General features: G+C 41.4%; 1 protein-coding gene across 2 annotated transcripts in view; it reads left to right on the top strand.

The window, feature by feature from the left end:
- Positions 1-15,599, top strand: part of SMAP2 (small ArfGAP2) — a 48,016-nt gene extending 32,417 nt beyond the window's left edge. For both annotated transcript variants that reach the window (XM_019429113.2, XM_053896914.1), the window contains exons 3-10: positions 362-447; positions 1,422-1,500; positions 4,923-5,009; positions 6,045-6,126; positions 7,376-7,485; positions 8,290-8,455; positions 8,914-9,230; positions 14,220-15,599. In XM_019429113.2, coding sequence (XP_019284658.1) covers positions 362-447; positions 1,422-1,500; positions 4,923-5,009; positions 6,045-6,126; positions 7,376-7,485; positions 8,290-8,455; positions 8,914-9,230; positions 14,220-14,345 — 1,053 coding nt within the window. In that variant the 3' untranslated portion in view covers positions 14,346-15,599. The remainder of the gene's footprint in view (positions 1-361; positions 448-1,421; positions 1,501-4,922; positions 5,010-6,044; positions 6,127-7,375; positions 7,486-8,289; positions 8,456-8,913; positions 9,231-14,219) is intronic.
- The last annotated feature ends 373 nt before the right edge of the window (positions 15,600-15,972 follow it).

Genomic DNA, 15,972 nt, shown 5'->3' with positions numbered 1-15,972 from the left:
TTATTGCCCAATTATTGCCTGCCTGATTCGGTACTGATTATTGCCTATCAAGTAGACATTTTGATTGGTAGTTAATGTGTCTTGGGCCCTCAAATGGGATCTTGAATTATTACTGAATTAAATGCATCTTGTCAGATGAATCTTTCAAGAAAAAGAACTCAGGGAGGGAGGTGGGAACGACAACCATGGGGGCAAATGGTTGGCAGTGGAGAGAATGGTGTTCTGGAAATCAGGTATGCACGTAGATCTTGGTTCTGCCATTGTTTGGTTGGTCCTTCAGTTGTAAAATGCTGCAGTTGGGTGAGTTTTCCAGTTCTTTTCTCATCTGACATTCCATGTGTCCCCATCTCTTTGATTGCAGTGCATGCAAGAGATGGGGAATGGAAAGGCAAACCGACTCTATGAAGCCTATCTTCCTGAGACTTTTCGGCGACCTCAAATAGACCCGTATCTTTTTTGGAGCAACTTAGAAGGCTGAGTGGTATTTTGGTGTTTGGGGAAAGTCACACAAGACTCAAGCCCCGTGATCTGACTGGGCCGTCTCCATGTGGTTTAGTCAAAGTCTTTCTTTCTTCTCTCCTGCCACCAACACATACAAAAAGCATATGTGTACTTTCTGATGTCGGAATGGTGCCGTCACATGGGGAAGATTCATTCAAGAATTAAGACTGCAGTAGTTCACTGAATTCTCCCACAAAGTGACATCTCTGATAGTCTTGGCATCTCTGAAACTATTGTGTGCTGAAAAGAGTAGATTACTGTGCTGTATTGAATCAGTAAAACTACCATTCATTTGTAAATGCCTTTTCTGTGTCCTATGTGAAAGAATTAACTGTTACTGACCAGCTAATCAATAACCTTCTTCCCCTGTCAACAGGGGATAGCACCCTACTCACAACACCAAACCCCCTAAAGGCAGTGCTTCTCAAATGTGGTTTGTAGACTGTCTCGCTAGAATTTTTCCTTTTGTTGGGTGCAGTAGGAACCTGTTAAAATGTAGATTTGGGGCCCTGCAAAAGATATGCAGCAGAATCTGGTAGTGGGGCACAAGAGTTAATAGCTTTAAGGGCACTCAGTTGCCTTTATTTAAGGCCTATTGACCTAAGCGTTTTAAAATAGATAATTGACTGCTGTACCAGTATTCTAGAAGAGCCACAGGTTCCTCTGATGTCCATGTGAAGAATAATCCCATTTGCTGCTATCATTACCCTGAAGGAAAGTCATAGGAAATGGCAGTAACGGTGAAGGAGGCATTGTAAGGTTTTGGTCAGGGAAACTGCATGTGAAGAAACAGGAACCATATGGAGAAACCAGGCAGGAGGGAGAGGGGGAGAACAACATTACACTGAATACAGATTGACCTATTGTAGTCATACTGTAGGAAGGATTTGTTTGACTTATCCTTAATAAGCTTTCTGCAGAGCTGTCGAGGGATTTATTCGAGATAAATATGAGAAGAAGAAATACATGGACCGAAGTTTGGACATCAATGCCTTTAGGGTTGGTTATCAAGCTTTGTTCATAATGAGTAGTGTGCTTATTAATCAGGCCAGGGAAGAATTTGAGAAGAGCCACTGAAATACTCCAAAGCCATTTTTAAAAAGTAGAAAAAAAACCAATTATTGGGTCAAGACCATGAAATATGGAGCAGACTTCTGCATCAGGGACAGATAGGGCAAATCATTAGTGAGTTCTTTGCCTTGATCTGTATTTAGGTGTTAGTGATTCCTACTTCCAAATTGTTTCTTCAAATGGACATATTAGGCATACTAGATCAAACAATAATATGTGTAAACATGTGTGTGTATATATGCATTTTTTTCTGTAAATGACGTCAACAAAATTAATGAAATCACGAGTTTTTCTTCAGTTTGGCCAGCATGTATTTCCAGTGTGTTGATGGGCTAATTGCCAGTGGGACCCTGTTCCTGAGAAGGGTTTTAGGAGGAAACTTCTGGTTGCCAAGCTCGCTTTCCATCCTAGGCATGTGGTTAGAATCAAATACGATGTCTGACAGCTAGGGCAAGTATAATATACAAGAGGAAATACAGCATGGTTTCTGGAAGAAGAAGATAGGTCTGACTAATGACAGCTAAAGGAGAACCAATATAATTATTTAGACCTAAAAAAACTTTTGACAAGATTCTACAGTAAATTTGCTTAGGAATAATTGACTATTTCTTTGCAGAAGTATAGAGAAGAGAGTATGGGATTCTCCAGCTCTCGCACGCACGAGCCCTGTCTGTGTCTGTCTGCCTGTCTGTCTGTCTGTCTGTCTATCTATCTATCTATCTATCATCTATCTAGTTTTGCATTTTAATGGGGGATGTACTAGCCTGTGAAATCACTTAAATTTTCACAGGGGTCTAAGTCCTTCCAGGCAATTTAAAGTCAAACTAATTGGAACATACTCCAGATTGATGTTTTGGGTTTGTGTGAAAAGGGCCATCAACTTGTAGGTGAGTTTCAATGTAGGCAGGGAAGTGCAAGGTAATACATTTAGTTGGGTAAAGATGATTCCTTCTGAACTCAGTGTGAGGGACTCTTACTTGTGGTCATCCAGAAAAGGAACCTGGAATTTATCCTAACTGTTTCAAGAAAGAATTAACCCAGTGTATAGCCACAGCTTGGATGGCATCATCAAAAAGAGTTTGGAACCAAAACACACACATCTCCTTTTATTTGTAGAAAACTATGGTCTGCTTAACTCTGTTAATTGTACCAAAAGATAAGAAATCATACAAGGTCAGAAAAGAGTATCTGAGACAATCCAGAAGATGGGGGAGGAGGGAAGAGTGGCCGTATGAAGATAGTGTTCATTCATAATTATGTTGCTGCTGTACTGTACCCATGTAAACAGCCCGTTTTAATCACGGAATGTTTTCACTTAGGAAGGAAATACCTCCTGTTTACCAAAAATCTCTTCCAAAAATTTTTTATTTGATGTACTTAGTTTTAAAAATATCCTTGTGAAGATTTATATGCCAAGAATTAATATTTGCTAAGTGAAGACAGTATCAAGTTGAAAAGAAAGTGGTTCTGTTAATTAAAGAGTATTATTTTTAAATGGACAGAGAAAGCATTTTTAACTTTGAGAAATTAAGTGTTCTGTATTAAAACATTGCACCATGTATGTGTGCATGTGTATGTATGGAACAGACATAGCCACACGTGTTCTTTTGTGATTAAAATATCATATTACAGATAATATGAAAATTGAAGTGGAACATCTATGCCTACTCTTATCTTTACCAATGATTATCACCTTGGTGTGTTCCCTCCTTTTTCCTATGTAGTTACTTTCTGGAGGCCTAATTATAATAGTTATATAGATTGTCTACTATTTTCATTCAATTTAGCATATCATATGTTTTTATGTACTTATATAGTGTTCATAGCTTTTAATTGTTACATCCTTCAGTGAGTAACGAGCTCACAGTATATTTTACCATTTTCCTTCTGTGGAAGAGACAATATAGGAGACAAGAGAGATCGTTTAAATTTTCCTTCAGCATAGATAATTCTGGGGTGAACTTCTTGCTGCATAGAGTTATATTTCCATATTTTAGATTATTTTCTTAAGATACGTTACAAGATATGGTATTATCTAGGTTGAAGGGCTTCAGTATTTGTCTCTTCCTCCTTTTGCTAGTATACTTTCCAGAAGTTGTACTGTTTTATACTCTGTTCTCAGCGTCATGTAAGAGGGCTAGTTCATCCATATCAACATTAGGTATTACTGAGATCTTTCTCCTCTCAAAAAAGTATTTTAAACTTCATTTTTTGATCACAGGCAAGGCTGAACATTTTTTTAAATGTACTTCCTTTTATACGCCTGTCTTAAGTTTACTCTGTGGTTTTTTTTGTTTTTGTTTTTGTTTTTTTGCATTTAAATGTTAAAAATGTGACAACATTTATTTGCTGTTAAAAATGTGACTAATAACATTATAGTCTATGAAAGCATTATGAAACTGCCTCTGGAAGTAACAGAAACTGAGACATTCTGATCTTTTATTTTTGAAGTGCTTTTGGTTTTATTCAGGACACCCTAAAAGGGATACTTTAATCCTTTTGCTCTTTTTTTTTTTTTTGCCTTATTTCCTTGATTTTTGTGTCCCTAATCCTTAAGCTTGAAATTACAGTTTATTTCCTGACTTTTAAAAAAGGAGATAAAGACTGAGAAGACTTATGATTGAATTTAAAAATCCTTAAGCTTGAAATTACAGTTTATTTCCTGACTTTTAAAAAAGGAGATAAAGACTGGGAAGACTTATGATTGAATTTAAAAACACAAGGGAGAGAGTGCCTGGGTAGCTCAATTGTTTAAGCATCCGACTTTGGCTCAGTTCATGATCTCACAGTTCGTGGGTTTGAGCCCTGCGTCAGGCTCTATGCTGACAGCTTGGAGCTTGGAGCCTGCTTCGGATTCTGTGTCCCCCTCTCTCTCTGTCCCTTCTCCACTTGTGTTCTGTTTCTCTCTAAAAAATAAATGAACATTAAAAAAAAATAAAATCACAAAGGATATATGTCAAGTAAGATGAACATGAACTTATTCACTGTTGTACCAAGGTGAGGCAGCTCCCCTCCAAGCATGAGCAAGTTAAACTTGAGTCACAAAGGGGCAGCAAACTGGTAAAACGTTTTTAACTTCTATAGATAGCCTAGACTCACAGTTCAGGAGTCACAAATGAGTTAGACAGAATGAGGAGGTACTTAATGGCATGTGAAAGATGTCTCTTACAGCACTAAGGCTAATGTGGAAGAGGCCAGCTCTCATGCCCCATATGAAGAAACCCCCAAGTTTGTCAGACTCTGCATCCGTTCAACAGAAATATTTTGTGTCCTTTTTGCACATTTGGAATTATAATTTTCAAACTATTAGTCACGTGTGTTCTTTGTCTTGTTTTGTTAAATCATTATAGAAAGAAAAAGATGACAAGTGGAAAAGAGGGAGTGAACCAGCTCCAGAGAAAAAAATGGAACCTGTTGTTTTTGAGAAAGTTAAAATGGTAAGTGGGAAAGTCTTTGCACTGGGTGGATGACCTCAGGTGTGTTTACATGTGGAAGGGAGGGCCTCTGGAGGGTGGCCTTCTGGTGGGTGGGGTGCGGTTGATAGCATACTGCACCACTCTTCCTGGGGCCCAAGGGCTCCACATTTACATTAGTTGCCTGCTGCCATTTCTGCTGCTTTCCCATTGCCTTCTTGCTGCCTCAGCTGCTCCGTGACTCTTCTCCTTGGGGCTGGTTGGGAGTTTGGGAACTGCATCTGCCCTTCTGAGCAGGAGGCACGTTCCATGCCGGAATGCCTAGGCTATGTGATACCTTCTGAGCAGATGCTACATTAATCCTTCTCTCTTTAGACCCTCTCTGCCTCATTTTCCTGTTGCAGTTAAGAACAGTCCAGAAGCCTGGCCGTACTAATCCATTGCACTCCTTCTTGTATTCTTGCTCTGTCATATTGAAGTAGACACCTTTCTTTTTTCACAGGACGTTGTGGCTGTAGTAGTAGATACCCTAATGTAAGAGCTTGGAATCTTGGGAGAGAGGACTTTTTACTATTTGCTTAAGGAAGAGTCTTTTATCATCACTCTGAGTCGCACTGCCTGCAGAACATAGTCATTAATGATATTGGCAGAGTGAATTAGGTAATCTTTAAACTGATCTCCCTTTTGGTATCAAAGGTTTTCTAATCACTGGGAGATTTGTTGGCTCTTGGCTCTTACACCATCAGACACCTTTGTTCTTGGCTTTTCCTGGGACCCAAACCTGCTGTTTTGGTTGGACCTCCTGGTCTGTGGTTGTCTTGGTTTCAGAAAGCCAAACAAGCACAGACGATATTTTTTTCACTTTAGGCTTGGTTCATGCACTCGTACTTCCTGACTTGATTCTTTCACCTGACACTTCCTGAGTTTTGTTTCTTTGGTAACCCTTTGAATAACAGCAGCCATACCACAAGAATACCTGTGGCTTTACAGTGAAGAGGGGGAAAAAAAGCATTTCAAAAACACCTACTTATTTCTTTCTTTAACATATTTTCACCTTAGCCACAGAAAAAAGAAGATCCACAGCTACCTCGGAAAAGCTCCCCGAAATCCTCAGCACCTGTCATGGATTTGTTGGGCCTTGGTAAGAGTCGGACTTTTCGGGGCGCCTGAGTGGCTCAGTCCGTTTAAGCATCTGACTTCGGCTCAGGCCATGATCTCGTGGTTTGTGGGTTCAAGCCCCACATGGGGCTCTGTGCTGGCAGTACAGAGCTCTCCCTCTCTCCACCCCTCCACCCCCCCCTCCAGCCCAAGATTACTATACTACTCACACTTTCTTTCTCTCTCAAAATAAATAAATAAACTTTTAAAAAAAGTCAGACTTTTCCACTCCCATAATCTTAACAAATTATGATGAGTTCTCAGTCACCCTGGGAAGATAGGTGGAGATGGGATTCTTCAGTTTGTGTCTTCATCATTTAGATTGTTCTCTCGTGTTTTTCCTGTTGTTTTACGTCTGAGCAGTTGTTCTAAGAAGTGTTTACACTTTTCAGAATGACAGTATAGTGTCGTGGTTTAAGAGCATGGCCTTTGGAGTCAGAGGTCCATCTCTCCACTTGCTATCTATGTGACCCTGGGTAGTTTGCTTAACCTCTGAACAGTACTTTCCTAATCTGTGTCTGCAAAGACGATAAGAGTCTCTACTTCAAAAGTGCTGGAAGGATTAAATGAGATAGTGCCTCTCAAGCTCTTAGCCTCTTACCTGGCACATACTAATCATTCAGTAAAGGTCAGCAGGCTTCACTAAAGCAGCCCCTGTGAGCCATGCCCCAGCCCTCTCATTTTTCAGGTGCAGCCTGTTTCTGAGATGGCCTATTATTACCTGTGTTTATTTTTCTCCAAACCTTTGAAACCCTGAACTAGCAGTTCTGCCCCTTTCAGAAATAGAGTACTCTTTACCTTTCACAGATCTGATGGCTATACTTTAGTACATTTCTGCTGATTTAGGTTATTGGCTATTTAGGTTTATAATTTCTGTACCTTTCATTTTCATTTATCTCTGAAAAAGAGATAAAAGCTACACAGCTTTACCCCTCACATAGCTGGAAGGGAGCCAGCCAGCCCGTTTGCTGTGGCGCTAATATAGCCTTCAGGCCTGGGTTTCTGCTGCCCTGTGCCTGATAGCTGGGCTGCAGGCTTCTCCGGCATGCTCCTGGGAACATAGGGTGAGGTCTTTTTTGAGAGGTCCCATCCAAGCTGGGTGGTTTCAGAAGCCTAGATTTCCAGGGCCCTGATGGAGCATAGGCCTACTCTGTCTGCTTCGCGTCTAGAATAGAAGAAAGACATGGACTTAATGAGCAGTGCTACAGGTTAGCTTTCATCTCTCTTTCCAGATGCTCCTGTGTCCTGCTCCATTGCAAATAGTAAGACCAGCAATACTCTAGAGAAGGATTTAGATCTTTTGGCTTCTGTTCCATCCCCCTCTTCTTCAGTTTCCAGAAAGGTGAGTCACGTGGGCTCCTCCGAATTAAAGAGCATTTTGAAAAGGGTAATTTTGATAACTTGGTAATGGAGCCAAGTCATACTTCCTTGGTGGAATTGGACTTCGGTTTTCTTGATTTCTTGATTCTTCCCTTAATATTGTCATCTCTGTTACAGCCCAAGATTACTATTCATTCCATTTTGTCTCCTGCCCCAAAAGAGTGAGTCCTTTGAGTGGGCTTCTGTTGAAGGTGTGTCACCTTATAAAGGCTGCTACTTTAGGTCAGCTCCTCAGCGTGAGTTACTGCCAGAGAATTTGCAGGCTTGAAAGACTTGAAACTGTTAATGACCACCATCTGTGGAAATGCCTGCTTAGGACCAGGCACAGTGCTAGGGGATTTTGTATACCAGCTTGCATATTTCTTTTATAATTTAAAATATTTACCACAACCCTACAAAACAGGTAGTTTATTGATGAGGAAACATGAATTCAGAAAGGTTATGTGACTAGCCTCTCATTATGCGACTAGTAAATGGCTGTGCTGGGACCTAAACTCCGTTCTCTGTGGCTGCGTCATTTGTAGGTTGTTTTTATTTGTTTGTTTTTCACCAAATCTGTAGATTTGTTCTGTAGATCAAAGAATTGTACCAGAACTTAACTATCCGGTGTTTTCACATATTTGTATGGTAGGAATGTTAGGAAGCTATTCACTTGAGCCGTGAATTCTTATTGCAGATGTTAGAAGCGGCAGAGAGATGAGGGAGGTCCTTACCGAGACCCCTGTGAGGACCATTCCAATTCTCCCCCTCCCCTCTTTGCCCTAAGGTTGTAGGTTCCATGCCAACTTCAGGGAGTGCTGGCTCTGTTCCTGAAAACCTGAACCTGTTTCCAGAGCCAGGGAGCAAATCAGAAGAAACAGGCAAGAAACAGCTCTCAAAAGACTCCATCCTTTCACTGTATGGATCCCAGACACCTCAAATGCCTGCCCAAGGTAGATTTCATGGGGGTGGTGGCAAAATGCCAGATAGAGACAAGAGGACTTCTATGCAAGAATTATTTGTTGTAACAGAGAGCAATTGCTTTGGGGGCCAGGACGTTATACTGCAAACAAACCTGAACCTGACATTTTTTTGTGAAGCTACGAAGTGTCAGCAGATGGGTAGTAATGTAACTCAGAGCCATACTCCTGTGGGGTCTGGTGTCACACTTGTGTGAAGTCTGACTCAAGGTCTGGACCTGGACCCTAAAAAGAAAGTGGCTAAGTCGGCAGCCCACTGGTAAGCTGTCGCAAGCCTTGTAGGGAATCTACTTTGCTATGTAAACGAGCATTCTGAGTTGAGTAGAAATGCTACTGAGAAATTCTAGCTGGAAAGGAGTAGCCAGTGAGAATTTAGATTGACTTTGTGCACTTTCCTCTTAAACCGATCTGTGTGTGTGTTTTCTTGGCAGCAATGTTCATGGCTCCAGCTCAGATGGCGTATCCCACAGCCTACCCCAGCTTCCCTGGGGTCACACCTCCTAACAGCATAATGGGGAGCATGATGCCCCCTCCAGTAGGCATGGTAGCTCAGCCAGGAGCTTCTGGGATGGTTGCCCCCATGGCCATGCCTGCAGGCTATATGGGTGGCATGCAGGCTTCAATGATGGGTGTGCCAAATGGAATGATGACCACCCAGCAAGCTGGCTACATGGCAGGCATGGCAGCTGTGCCCCAGACAATGTATGGGGTTCAGCCAGCTCAGCAGCTGCAGTGGAACCTTACTCAGGTAAGCTACCCCATTTACTTGGGACGAGGGTTTTTGAGCCTTCCTCAAGGCCATCTCATTTTGTCTCTTCCTTATTCTTTGAACCTTTACAGTGTAGATGAGATAGATAATGCGGAGACCTTCTTAGGTTTGCCACGCCCTTTTCTTTTCCAGATCTGCCCAATGGCAGATTTTCTGAGGAGTTCCGGGTTACTGTAAAATGAGGGCAACTGCCTAAGTCTAAATTTCTCCACACTTATATTAAAACAATAGCAGAAACAACCTATACAGATAAACAAGGAGTGCAAATAAAACCACTCATAACCCATGACTACCACATCCAGTAGACAGAATACTCCAAACTTCAAGTTACATGGTGGTGATCAACCAAATCCAGCAGAGCCGTCATCAGAGAGACTTGTGTGGAAAGACTAGAAGGTGCAGGGGGCTAGAGGTGACAGAACATAGATAAAATCATCCCCTAGAAAGAGAAAGATGTATCTCAATCAGGGGCACATTGAGAAGAGGTCTGAGACTTAGCAACTAGAACTCTGGTTACGTGGAGAATCGAAAATGAGGGGCTTGAAATATACAGGGTAATACATGGTAGCTCTGGAAAAGTATTGCTTCTAGGGTAATGGAGGTGACTTAGAAGGAAGAGGTGCTCTTTGGGGACCTGGTCGTGAAGGGAAAGTAACAAATGAGAAGTGGAAAGAAGGAATTACAAGATGAGAAGATAAACCATCCTCTCCCCCCCATCCAAATAATCATTTCACTATAGTGACAGAAGAGGGCACTCTTGAACTAAGAACTCTAGCAAGCCTCCCCAAACCCTCACACCTGGCTGTAGTATTGCTGATTCAGAAGAACAAGGCACTACAAGATAAACAGAAGGTGGCAGGTGACATTTATACAGAACTCCTATGGGAAGAAACTAGAAAATGAAAATCAAAACATTTCAATAAATGAAAATTCTCCTCCCCAAAACCGCCATGAACAGAAGAAAACTGTTACACAAACCACCAGCCTGAAGGAAATGCCCTTTAATACTGGAAGACAAAACAGCTTGAATCAGAAATTTAAAAGCTTAGAACCAAAATCGACAAAAAACTGGAAGTTGTGAAATGAAACTACTAAATTCAGGAAGTAAATTGAAAAAAGACAATTATCATAGAAATAAAGACTGAATTACAGGTTACCCAGAGGAGAATAGATTCAACTGAAAATACATTTGGCATTGAAGAAAGTCATGAAACAGGTAAGAGAATGGAAACTAAATATAGAAAGCAGGAAAATAAATCCAAGAGAAAGTGATACAGAAATTAAGCAAAGAAGGCCTAACATAAATATATTTGGAGACTGCCAAAGAAGAAAAACAATATAGTGGAGCAGAATTAATATATTTAAATCTGTAATACAAGAAAACTTCCTATAAATAAAAGACTTGAATACAATATTGAAAGAGCCTACTGTGTATGGAAAAGTTGATCCAGAATGGTCAACTCTAACATACATCTCAGTAAACTTTGAGACTTTATGGAACAAGAAAAATTCTCAGGGGTCCAACCCTCTCCTTACCACCACCCAACCCCCAAGATCTGCCATCTATAAAGCAAAAGGAACAGACTTATAACAGCAACAGACAAAACAACAACAATGGGAGTAGGGTTTTCAAGGTACTCACGTACACATGAGACAGGTATTTTATAGCTAGACAAGCTATCATCCTTCAAGGATTGAAGCTATTAAAAAAATCTTTAAAAAAATCTTAAATATGTAAGAAGTCAAGACTTATAAGTCTTTCCTGAGGAGTATACCAGAAGACAAGCTTCATCCATTTAAGAGATGACTGAGGACATTTTGGCAGAAGGACCGATGGTGATTAAATATTTAATTGAGAATCTAAAATTAAGGTAATGATAAGGGTAGAAGAATATATATTGTATTCTGAACAAACAATGCAACTGAACATAATGGGAGGAGAAAGTGAGAAGGGGGAAGTAGAATAAACTGATTGTTAGGAAATAGGTGGAAGTCCAAGGGTGAAATAAGCTGACAAACCAAATGGTAGAAGCTTGAGTACAGACTAAAGCAAGCAAAAGAAAGTATTAGCATAAAGGTAACCACTAGAACAAAAATGAAACTTTATAAATGCCAAGCAAATATTTTAGAAGAAAATGGAATGCATAGACTATGAAGTACAGCAAATATAATAAACACAGCAAAAATGTAATGTGATAAAATTAAGACCAAACACATCAGTCATATCAATAGGTAGCTCTTCTATGAAAAGAAAAAGATGTTTAAATTGGCTCACAGAGCAATGGCTGATTTTACACTAGATACAAAGAAACCCAACTGAAACAAGAGTGATTCCAAGTCTGAAAGCAAAGAGATGGGCGAAGGAGTATCGGTGGAGCAGCGTGCGTGCATGTCCACACATACGCATGCCCTTGCTATCTTTCTCAAGTTTAGGAGGCGATGTTTAACTGCTTTATAAAAACTGTCTTCGTGCTTTCCTTTTTCTGGAGTCTGGAATCATCTATATAGTATTGGTCTTTGGAGATGGGGTGGAATTTGGAATTCCCGTGTGCCACTGTGTGGGCCTTTTGCTTTTTTTGTGTGTACTAATTCTTTGATAGCTTTCTCTGTTCTATGAAAGTCAGCTGTGGAAAACTCTAGGTGCCTAGATTAGCCAGTGAACCTAGGGCTTCAAATTCATTTATCAAAGATTATACCAAGCAGTCTGTCTCATGACTTTTTAGTTTCCTGTTTCAGTAGTTATTTCTCCCTTGTCATTTCCTATTTTGTATGTTTGTGTTCTCCTTTCCCTTTGCCCTTGCTTTCAATTAGGTTAACTGGTGGTCTATTTTGTTAATTATATATATATTTTTTAAAACCCACAGGATTTTGTTTTATTTATTCCACAAGTTTTTGTTTGTTTGTTTTTGACTTCAATTTCTGGTTTATCTCTATTGTTTCCTTCTTATGCTGTCTTTTGATTCACGTTTGCTTTTCTTTTTCTAGCTTTCATAGGTGGGATTTTAATTTGCCTATTTTCAGTCCTTCATGTTTATTTGTATAAGTAATGAAGTGCTGTGAAACTGATTAGGACATGTCAAGAGGACATATGAGCCAACTTCCAGAGGCTCCCACTGTCCAAACGTGGGATAGTGTGAACATACAAAAGAGTCATACTGATGGATTATAACACTGAAGGGAAAACAAAAATCCATGAGTCCATAGTGATTCATATTTTTTTTTTAACGTTTATTTATTTTTGGGACAGAGAGAGACAGAGCATGAACTGGGGAGGGGCAGAGAGAGAGGGAGACACAGAATCGGAAGCAGGCTCCAGGCTCTGAGCCATCAGCCCAGAGCCCGACGCGGGGCTCGAACTCACGGACCGTGAGATCGTGACCTGAGCTGAAGTCGGCCGCTCAACCGACTGAGCCACCCAGGCGCCCCTCATATTTTTAAATGGGTGTGCAAGAGAGAGGGAGGGAAAGCCTTATTTACAGTGCCTTAGATTTACAGTGCCTAGATGCCTTATGGCATCTAGTAATTGTAGAAAGAATAGGGTATTCACATATTCTCCAAGAAATACCCTTTAGATTACATACACATTACAGTGGAAAAAAAACACAGTGGATACTACCCTAGCCAAGTGCTCAAACATCAGATTAGCAACAATGGGACAAATTAACATCATGTGCCTCCTGGTATCTTGTACCAAGAAGGACACAATATCACTTCTATAGAAATCTTGCCAAAAGTATTTAACTTGGATCCAATCATGAGAAAATGTAAGGTGAATCCAAATCAGAGGATTTACTGCAAAATAACGGCCTGGATTCCTAAAACGGTGTCAAGAAAGAAAAAGTGGTGGGGGAATTATTCTATATTAAAGGAGACAAGAGACATGAAAATGAACTGTAACATATATTATTGTATTCATATCAAATTTCTTGTATTGTGGTTCTAGGAAAGTGTTCTTTCTTATGAGATGCCTCCTAACTTACTAAGAGATGAAATGTTATGTTCTGTAATTTTCAATGCTCATCAAAAATTCATATATATATATATATGTGTGTGTGTGTGTGTGTGTGTGTGTGTATATATATATATATATATATATATATATATATGAAGATCCCACACAAGATATATCTATCTCAGAGAGAAAATATGGCAAGGTGTTAACAATTGTGAATTTAAGGAAGGATATATCGGTTTTGTTATATTCTTTCAGCTTTTCTATAAGCTTGAGGTTTTCTTTAAAAAATATTGGTGGGAGAAAAATAGAACTTCTCAAGAAAAACACTTGTACAGAAATGTACCAGGCTTGGGAAATTTAAGGCATTTTTCTTGATAAGTAGTTTCTTCTGTTCACTTCCAGAGGCCAGTCTTTCAGTCTCATTCATAAAGAGGCCTCAGCCCCACCCAGACCTTATTCCACTGGTTCTTTTCACCCAGCAACTTCCCTTCTCACACACTGAAGACACGTTGGTCTTTTTTTCTTTCTTTCTTTCTTTTTTTTTTTTTTTTTGCCTTCCTTTGTTCATTCTGAACAGTCCAGTTTCTCTTTCTTTTTCTCTGACACTGACAGTAATAACTCTGCTGGAGATAGGACAGGAGTGCTGGTCCGGGGCTCCTCTGTAACTCTCGGGGCCGGCAAGTTAACAATAGGCCCCTTCTTTTTAGGATGAAAGATTAGAAAGGAATAAAGAGAACAGCTTCTCACGATGCTTTTATGTTGACTAGCCCTAGGATTCCTTTCCTTCCCTGAGCACTCGTCTCTGTCAACATCTCTTTTCTGAAAAGTCCTTCATTTACGTGATCTGGAGCCCTCAAAATGATCTGTTAAGGTTCAGGGCAGATCTGTCCCATAACAGTTTCCCTTGTCTCATTGCCCCCTCCCCGCAGACAGAAGGACTCCTACCCTGTCTTTTTGCAGTAATTGGCTGCATGCCCACAGCCTGGTCTGAAAGTCTCCTCTCTCCCTTTCAGATGACCCAGCAGATGGCTGGGATGAACTTCTGTGGAGCCCATGGCATGCTGAGCTATGGACAGTCGATGAACGGCGGAAATGGACAGGCAGCAAATCAGACTCTCAGCCCTCAGATGTGGAAATAAAAAACAAAACACCTGTATGGCTACCATTCTCCTCAGCCCTCTCTCCCCCACTTTTCCTCTTTCCCCAACTCCTCCCACCCCATCCCCCTTTCCTACCTCTCTGTTTGGTTTAGAAATTACTCAATCTGTCGTTTGGGGGTTGGCATTCTGCCCAGCCCAGCCACTTCCCGGACACGCAGGCCTCTCTGTTGCTTTATGACGAACATGTCCCCTCGCCATCCCGCCTTCCTCTGCAGCCTCAGCCCCAGTCCTCTCCTGGCACCAGCACCTTAGGAATTGTTGGCAGAAGGCACTTAAACTGTGGGAGAAAAGTGCACACCTTTGAGTACCTTTCCCGTGAGGTTAAACCTCCTATCAGACTCTCAGGAAGGTCTGTAGGTGTTGTCTTTTAGGCAAAGAGGGGAAGGTGTAGAGGTACTTCCGTATGTGTTGCTAAGCTATTTCTGCATGTTTAAATTTTTGGTTGAAGAGGGAGGCATCATGCTCCCATAATTTATGGGAAAGAAGAAGTACTGAAATCAAATTAAATACCCCTTGCGTCTTAGGTCAGGTTGGCCCTAGCCCTGAGCTGAGGCAAACACCCTGCTGTAGGGATGAGCAAAAATACTACTCTGCTTTGCCCTGAATCGAGGCTTCAGGACTCGCCGCTTCAGTCAGCATTTATTAGCACCAAAGACTTTACGAAGGTCCCACACGAGAACACATACCCTGCCCCGCCTCCATGCTACCTGCAGTGGGATCTGGCTGTATGGCTGGAGGACCAGCCCCTCCAGCGGGAATGCAGAGCTTAATGTGTGTACTGCGTGTGTGTGTGTGTGTGTGTGTGTGTGTGTGTGTGTGCGTGCGCGCGTGTGTGCGCGTGGATCCTCTCCCCATCTGCTCTGGGTGTTTTGTTTTGTTTTAGGTTTACACAGAGAGGAGTTAATTTATCAACAGCCTAAAACTGTTGCCACTTTTTCTTATAGTTTAAAAAAATTGCAGTCTCACAGATCGCTCTCTTCCTCCTCCCCCTTCTCTCCCAATCCGCCAGTCACTCTCTCATGCCTATGGTATCCCAGGCTGCTGTTTCCCCACCTTCTCCAGGTGTGTGAGGCAGAGAGCCTGGAGCTTTCCTCTCGGTCATTATTCACCCTACGTGAAAATTAAAACGAGAAAACTTTGCTTAAAAGATTTCACCTGTGGGAACCACAATTCCTGGTTGCCTTTCTCCTGTGTATGTGTAAATTCCTTAATAAATATTGCAGGGAAGGACCATTTGCTTGGCTCTTGCTGTGTATCACTCACGGAGGAGGGGGAGCCGCACCTAGGTTTTCTGCTTTCCAAGCGCAGTTCCCCCACTTCCTGGATTCTAAAAAAATTCTATACTGGGCATGCCCCAAGGACAGGGCCCAGGCTCCGGTGGTCAGAGAGGGGAGCTTTGTCCTTTGTCCAGTGGTGTCTGGAGGCGTGAGCTGAGGGAACCGTGCTTATCCGCTCCCGCTAGAGCCACAGAACACGGAACCCAGAAGTCCTTTACTCCCCAACAGATAGAGAAGCCGAGAGCCACCTCCCTTCCTGCCGCCCTCCCTTCTTTCCTTTGAGGACACCTTCTAAATACCTTCAGAGGTAATGAGAGGATAGCACAGTG

This window comes from Panthera pardus, unplaced genomic scaffold, assembly GCF_024362965.1.
Source record: "Panthera pardus isolate Hobbes unplaced genomic scaffold, ASM2436296v1 HiC_scaffold_11, whole genome shotgun sequence".
Lineage (NCBI taxonomy): Eukaryota > Metazoa > Chordata > Mammalia > Carnivora > Felidae > Panthera > Panthera pardus.
The sequence above is the reverse complement of the archived record's forward strand: the minus strand, read 5'-3'. Positions and strand labels throughout refer to the sequence as shown.